At 38.7% G+C, this 7,740-nt stretch overlaps 2 protein-coding genes across 3 annotated transcripts; one reads left to right on the forward strand and one right to left on the reverse strand.

The window, feature by feature from the left end:
• The first annotated feature begins 1,346 nt into the window (after nucleotides 1–1,346).
• LOC133727009 (F-box/kelch-repeat protein At3g06240-like) lies at nucleotides 1,347–3,399 on the forward strand. Of its 2 annotated transcripts, none has more exons than XM_062154639.1 (2): nucleotides 1,347–1,491; nucleotides 1,836–3,399. In XM_062154639.1, the coding sequence occupies exon 2, from the start codon at nucleotides 1,922–1,924 to the stop codon at nucleotides 3,116–3,118; it is 1,197 nt and encodes a 398-aa protein (XP_062010623.1). In that variant the 5' UTR covers nucleotides 1,347–1,491; nucleotides 1,836–1,921; the 3' UTR covers nucleotides 3,119–3,399. The 2 variants fall into 2 exon arrangements, with proteins under 2 accessions (XP_062010623.1, XP_062010622.1); XM_062154638.1 differs by having other exon boundaries at nucleotides 1,922–3,399.
• A 674-nt stretch (nucleotides 3,400–4,073) lies between these two features.
• Nucleotides 4,074–6,879, reverse strand: LOC133727010 (glucan endo-1,3-beta-glucosidase 8-like). Its single transcript, XM_062154640.1, has 4 exons — nucleotides 6,676–6,879; nucleotides 5,999–6,451; nucleotides 5,590–5,780; nucleotides 4,074–5,174 (listed from the first exon to the last, which is right to left on the reverse strand). Exons 1-4 carry the CDS (start codon nucleotides 6,709–6,711, stop codon nucleotides 4,340–4,342), a joined length of 1,515 nt encoding a protein of 504 aa, XP_062010624.1. The 5' UTR covers nucleotides 6,712–6,879; the 3' UTR covers nucleotides 4,074–4,339.
• Nucleotides 6,880–7,740: the final 861 nt, after the last annotated feature.

The following is a 7,740-nucleotide window of genomic DNA, read 5'->3' on the forward strand; positions in this document are numbered from 1 at the left end:
TATACACAAGCATACTATGGAAAACAGATTTCAACAGCTGGAGTCGTCCTGCCATGGAGAGAAGGGAACCTGTCCAACTAGATAGACGAACTCGAATTCTATCAACAATTGGTTGAAAATAAGATGCGCGGGGCTTACCTCGAAAAATAGGCACACCTAAGTAGGAGAATGGAACCTGCCCTATAGGAATACCCAAAGAAGTAGCAATAGAATGCCTTCGATAATGAATATGCTTGCTTAGAAAAACATGAGACTTAGCCTTATTAAGCAGCTGGCCTGAATTATGCCCATACTCCTCAAGAAAAGACATAACCACATGCAAAGATCGTTGATCACCTCGACAGAAAACAATCACGTCATCTGCAAACAAGACATGTGAAGGAGCCAATACACCTCGTGGAGAAGAAATTGGGTGGAACCTACCGCTATTTATTAGGTGCTATCTAATAATAGGAATATCTCCACAAAAAAAAGTTTAATCACGTTAAGAAATCTACGAAATCTAATAGGAATATCTACACAAAAATATCTACTAAAAATTAGCAAATATATAGATCAAATCTGAAAGGAAGAGATATACAATAATTAAGGCAATCAATCTTTTTAAATAAGGAATATCTACACAAACATATCTCCTAAAATATGGCATCAGTTATATATATACTATAATTAAGACGATTAATCACGTTGAGATATCTAATAATAGGAATATCTACACAAACATATCTACTAAAAAATGGCAAATATATAGATCAAATCAGAAAGGAAGAGATATACAATAATTAAGGCAATTAATCATTTTTAAATAAGGAAAAATAAATTGATTGTATTAAATTCTAATTTGTGTTTATAAGTACTGATGCCATATTTAAATTCAAAAAAAATAAAAACAACTATACTTGAGGAATATTTTCCTTATTCAATCAGAAGGGTAAAATAGTCAAACTAAAAAAACGTAAAAAAACTTAATTATAGACTTAAAACCTATAAGGAAGGTTTAATTATGTGAATGGGTGTAGATTAAAAGAAAATATAAGAATGAGTTTTTCTTAATAGGAGCATGTTTTTGAGTTTTTTTCTAATTTTCTTAAAACGGATTTGAGGGATCTGGGTTAGTTAAAACACTCAATGGTTCGTGCGTCTGCGGTGCAGTGATTAGTCTGATTATGCTGGGATACACTGCATGGGTGTGTGTGTTGGTTCTATTGACGTCTTCCACTCAAAAAAAAAAGTCTAAAAAAATTAGAGAAATTCAATTTGAGATGAATAATTGGAAATAAATTTTGAATTAGAAAAGCAGACCAAAAGCCAATAAATAGTAGGGGCCCACAAGGCCGGGTGAGGCAACAAGTGAACAAACCAGCCTCTCATATTCAAACGAAGCACGAGCGAGTGCCACCCAGCCAAATCAAATGACGATGCCGGAACGTTGCAGATCAAAGCGAAGCTCCATCAGAAGCGATTGATCGGAGTTGGGGAGGAAAATTAATGGTAAAGTTTTAAGCTTTAGACTTTATTTTCAACTAAATGCTCCAATCTTTTCAGTTCAGTTCAGTTCTTTTCTGTTTGGTCATTTTGATCTGTAAGACATTAGGTAGAGAACCATGGACATGTTTGAGCTGGGTGAGGGGTCTGGTGTTTAACTTGTTAGAAGTAATATACGTTCCTTATTCCTAATGCCCACTAGGAATTCATGCTTTAGATGTAAACTCAAACATTATCTAAACCAGGAATACAAATCCTTTTCTTACTTGGATATCTCTTTCCCCCTTTGTTTAGAGAAACATCCCACTTTCCTCTTTTAATGTTTCACGCATACACACATCTATTTACAGATTCTTAAGCTTTCTGCAAACGAAAATATTCCAAAAGCTTTTGTAGAGTTTGGACCATTAAGAGATCGATTTTTATTTACGTGAAGATGGAAGACCATGGCCAGTTGATGGGCCTCCAAAATGTCGACCTTCCACCCGAGATCGTGTATGAAATTATTTCAAGGCTACTAGTGAAGCCCTTGTGCCGCCTCAAGTGTGTATCAAAGCCATGGCGGTCCCTAATCTCCCATCCTGATTTCGTTGCAAAGTACTCCAAAGCTGTTGAGAATAAGGATGTATTCTTCCAAAGACGGCGCCTCCTGTTTACTTTTGGTGCCCCCGGACATCATTGGCTTTACTCTTTGGATCTTAACCAGTTTCTCAATGAGAATCATAATGTTGATGTTGATAGTTTAGTAGCAGCACCCACTGAGCTCGACTTTGTTTACAATCATCTTCCAAATGGTGGACGGGGTTGGGTTCCCTTTATCCATTATTCCTGCTATGGCTTGTTCTTGTCCAAGTTATGTTATGGGGACTGCGGTTTCAGTTTGATCAACCCCGTAACCAAGGAATCAAAGACACTACCAAAGGCACCAATATGGAGACTACCAATGAAGCCCTATTTTTGGCACTTATATGGACTGGGATTTGATTACTCCACCAATGAATACAAGGTAATTAACGGGCAGGTTTATTGTGATGGAATTATTTTCGGTGTCTATACATTGAAGACTGATTCTTGGCGACAGATTGAGTGCTTATTTCCCTACAAAGCTAAAGATTATGATGGGATCCTGGTGAATGGTGCTGTTCATTGGTTGGTGAGGAAAGTTGCAGATCGATCATTAGTGATTATATCTTTCCTTTTAACAGAGGAGGAGGTTAGAGAAATTCCACTCCCGCCCATTCCCAGTACTCCTGAAGGTCAACTGACGGTATTCAGAAATTGGCTATGTATAACATTAGTATCAACACGGACTGAAGGAGTAACATTTAATGAGTTATGGGTCATGAAGGAATATGGAGTGAGGGAGTCTTGGACTAAAATGCAGGTCTGCAAACCATATCGGGAATTATCACATTCCGGTTTCTGGACAGAATCTCATGATCTGATGGTTTTTGATAAGTCATCATTAGTTATGTACAATTTTGATGATGGAACATTTTGGAATCTGTCAATTGGTTGTCTTCGCGAAGATGGTGGTTTTGGCAGCGTTGGTATCTATGTGGAGAGCCTCCTACCTTCACTCACCGATCAAGAACAGCGTAAGAGGATTAAAGAAGATGAATCCACACAGTGACATCTTCGAATATTTATTCCTTTCTTTTAGCATTACCTCTGCGATTGTTATGTGAGGAGGCTCTTGTATGTACAAGTCCAGTGCTGGGATTGTATTACTCAACTGTTATTCAAGTCTTTCAAATAGACTTGGGACTTCTTATATATGTGCCTTTGTAACATCAGTATTTTCCGCTTATTTGAAACAAATATTCATGGATATGTTTCTCTCTTTTCTTTTTTTCTGATCGTTCCCTATATGATTTGGATCAGCTCTGCATCGAATAAATCCATATAACAGCAGTTTGGTCATATCAGTGTAATTTTCCTGTACCTGCATTGATCAGTTAGCTGCTTCTGTTACATGTTTCTGGCATTCGACACAACATATGAAGCACCAAATTAAAATTTATACTTTTTCAAAGGCAAAAGGTTTAATTTATACAAATCTCTGGTCATCCTTACACCCCAAGTAACATAGACTCGGCGATTCAATACACAAGTTTTGTGGATTCTAGGCTGCAGTCTTAATCCGGTTAATCCTACTAGGCATCTTGCTTTGTTGTGCAATTACCCCATCGTCTCAATGAAGTTAGATGTGATTTTCAGCCAAGGAATAATAAGAACGGCGGATTGAAGCATGGCAGAGGGGATGGGAACTTAATTCTTTGGAGTTAAACTGATATGGTTTGTACGCTTCACTATTTGAGACTGAAGCGTGGAAATCGGGTGCTGATGCATCAGCGGAGACAAGGACAAGAAGTATTAGAGCTCTACGCCTCTGTAAAGATGTAGAAGATGTCATTCGTGTCTGGAGTGAAAGAACTCTATCTGTTTCATAAATGTGAAGAGACCACTCTCAATCTTTTTTTTTCGGGAAAAAGCTCAATCTGTTTTCTGTCGTTCAAATAGTTCTTGTCAAGAAGACAGTTTTCTCAACTCTCTCTGTGATGTCAAAACAAAAGCTCACATGCCATTCGAAAGTAAAATCTATTTTCTCAGTTTAGTCTTACAGCAAAGAGAAATTGCATTGTTCTTCCACACTATTTTACGGATACAGAAAATGCTTGCGCATGTATAAGGGCTACATTACTGTGCCTGTAGACCTTGTATAGAAGATTACCTATATGGCTATGTGTATAACCAAACATTTTAGACAAGAAGATCACAACAGAGAATTAAGGCAACTAAATGGCAGACGAACAGAAACGCCAAGCAGGCTTCCTAATGCCAGCTCTGAGCTTCACGCCACAGAAACACTATGGTTATTGCAAGAAGAACCATAACCCAATGCAGTACAATCTGAAAGACCACAAGCATAGTCAACGCTACTTGGCAAGCCATACAAATCTTTAGCATCTGGATTCAGCACACACCACCTTTTGAACATCCCTTCCACGGCTACAATTCCCTTATTCTGCACTGAACCCGACAAATCCAACTCGTATTTCAGCTTCCCATCGAACTCGAACAGGCCCCAGTCCCTCTCAAAGCAGCCGGGAGCAATGCTTTTAGCATTTTCATCAATGTGGCTGTAAAGGTAAACATCAATCATGCCTTCCCTAGCTGGAGTTCCATTTCCGCTCAAGGCATGTTCAAGCATTCCCTGATGAAACCTTTCGGCACTTGGGATATTGGCATTTACAACCCCATCAGTTGACCAACCCGCCTCTCCAACTATGATATTCATTTCAGGGAACCCAGCTTTGGTTAAAGACCAATCAACGGTGTCAATGTTTGCTTCAAAGAAAGCAAATTCAAAAGGGAGATAGGCACTTCCATACAGGCAGAGGAAAGGGTAGATGTTGACAGTGAATGGAGCATCACTGGTGTATGGGTATTGGATTATCTCAATCGCATTATCTTTAATTTCCAGCTGGAAGTCTCCCGTGGATGGAACTGGGTCTGAGGCAGGGGAGAAGTAGATGACAGCATTGAAGAGCACAGTGGCTTTGATCTGTGACCCAAGCCCGGCACAGTTGAGAGCTTCCTGGATGTTCTTCTGGGCTGGTGCTGTAGTATTTTTATAGGTGCCATTGTATGTTTTAAAAAGGGGTCTACTGCCTGCTGCAACATACCTGCAAAACCCCATTGTCACAATATTAATCTCCCACTTACACACAAACAAAGCTAAGCTAGTCCAAGAAGTCAATTCAAGATTATGCTTGTACATATAAAGTGTTTCAAAGTACCAGTAAAGGTTGCTTTTATGCCACTGTAAGGTCAACTGTTAATTATCCAAAATTCAAAGACTTGGACCACTAATTCTTTAGGTTAATCTGCACAAGAGTCTCAATATTCCTTCATAGCAGCATTGTTTATGAACCTTAAAACGGTTTCTATTAGCACATTTCTAGTAATATTCATACATTTCTAGCAGCTATGTCCAGTACAATATTTAAAACTTTTTCTATTGACAGCATGGCTCAAGATAAATGTAAATTGTTGTCAAAGGTAAAAGGCAAGGAGCTAATGGCAAGAGACGTAAGTTACCTCAATTGATTGAGCCAGATATGAATCTTGTTGATGAAAGATGACAGATCAGTATCATGCAAAGTATCATACTGAGACGCAAGCTGTTGGGCAGATTTTGATGAGTCCCGCCTCAGGAATTTGATGTGACTTGTTGTTGTTGATGGCCAAGTAGGGCTCATAGGAGATTCAAATCCCTCGCTTACGTCCAACTGCAGGAAGGAATACCAACAAAACAAGTCTTAGCCTTAGATTCACCTACTGAGCACTATGTCCAATTGAACTGTTTTTGAACCCGTAATAGTAATACTAATCAAGAGAAATCCTAAAGAACTACTGCCCGAAACCATATGACTACCTAAACCACCTACATCCCAGAAGCAATTTACAAACACATTACTCTCACAAAGTTAAAAGGAAGTGACAGTACCGTGTGGGAAGATGTTGTTGGGTTGTCGCCCCGGGCTGGCCCTGTAAAGGCATCTTCAAACATCTCAGCATCGTCGTCTCCATCAGGCGGCGGCGGGGGCGGAGGTGGAGGTGGAGGTGGTGGAGGCTGATCTCCGGCAGGCACTGGTGGGAGACGACGCGGTGGTGGTGGTGGAGGTGGATACTGGTCGACGCGGAGCCGTGTTAAACCCTCCTCGAGATGTAAATAAGTAAGATAGTCTCCATAATTGATCTTTTCTCTGCAGAGAGGGCAACGGGCTGATGTCCCCGTTCTTCCATGGTCATCGTCATCAAGCAATTGCGTCACTTCCACACCATAGCCGTAGCAATCAAAATGAAATATGTGCGGCTGCTCCTTTCCTACCACAGATACGATGTCCCTGAATCGAAACAGCTTTGAGCATATAGCACATGTGTCATCCTCGCCAGGGCCCTGTTCAAAACCAATTCGATTACGAAACAAAGATAAGAATTGGAAGAGACCCAATTCGAATTCAAAACTGATAGACTCCATTTCGATTACGGAACAAAGAAGAGAATAGGAAAAGAACCAATTCGAACCCAGATATGAATGAAAATTCAAACTTACAGCAAAACCATGATTCTTACATAAAACCCAAATTGAATAACAAAAAAGAACAATAATTCAATACATACCACAACGCGATTTGGCACAGATTCGTTGTTCTCCATAGCTGTTGTTATGTGTTTTGAGACAAAAGAGAGAAGATGGGCTTTTGTTTCAGAGACAAGTGAGAAGGGGGAGTCGAGAATATAGCCGTTGTAGTTTTGAATATTGAAAATGTGGGGAGAACGTAACTTTCTTCTTCGATCTTAAGCAACGGGTCACCGACTCTGGGATTCTTATCCGCTTAACAACTAATTTAAACTACCCAATTTTTTTTTTTCTTTTTGTCCAATAAACTACCCTATGTAATAGACTCACACAGTAGGTTAACAAAACTACTTGTAGTATCGTTATCAATTCCTGTGCATAACTCGATAGTACCACTTGAATATTTGAACTCGCATAGAATAAGTTGATACGATTAATAAAAAATCTGGGGTCACATGTCCTACTATCTTGCAAAAGACATATTTTAATCCGTATTCGTGTTGGAATTGAACTTGTTATAAGTCAATAATATTAAGGTTGTGCGGTCTTTTTTGTTAATATTTTGGGCATATGACTTTAGCCCACTCAAAACTTGTTAGAAAAATGTGTTTGTAGAGATTTCAATCCTATTATTGAATTTTTTTTTTCTTCCCATTTCATCAAACAAATTCTAGTTTTGGAACAGGCTCCTAATTTTACCTATCACAACCCTATTTGACTATCTCTTTTAGCTAGCTACATTATATTTGATCATTAATGAACCCAAGAATTCCCTTTATAATATTAGGTTAGCAATATGTTATGCGCATTGATACTGTGATTCTCATTTCTCAGCTACTTTTGCATCCATGCATGGCCTTTCTCAAATAGAGACATTTTCTCCACAATGAATTGGGAGCCCAAAACAAACTCTATTAATCCTAACTAGAATTAGGAAATATTATGTTTTCGATAACCAACTGTGTTAAAATTGGCATATAGAGTTAGATGATATATATACCTGCTATTATTTAAGATGTTTTTTGTGAGGATTTTTGTAATGTGTCACTGCTATTATTTAAGATGTTTTTTGTGAGGATTTTTGTAATGTGTCAACGGTAGCTCGA

This window comes from Rosa rugosa, chromosome 1 (genome assembly GCF_958449725.1).
Source record: "Rosa rugosa chromosome 1, drRosRugo1.1, whole genome shotgun sequence".
In the NCBI taxonomy this organism is placed as follows: domain Eukaryota; kingdom Viridiplantae; phylum Streptophyta; class Magnoliopsida; order Rosales; family Rosaceae; genus Rosa; species Rosa rugosa.

Coding starts and splice junctions, on each gene's coding strand:
- LOC133727010 (XM_062154640.1), bottom strand. CDS start 6,711: ATGGAGAACAACGAATCTGTGCCAAATCGCGTTGTG. Junction 5,781..5,998: donor CAACAACATCTTCCCACACG/GTACTGTCACTT, acceptor TCCTTCCTGCAG/TTGGACGTAAGCGAGGGATT. Junction 5,175..5,589: donor ATCTGGCTCAATCAATTGAG/GTAACTTACGTC, acceptor GGGGTTTTGCAG/GTATGTTGCAGCAGGCAGTA.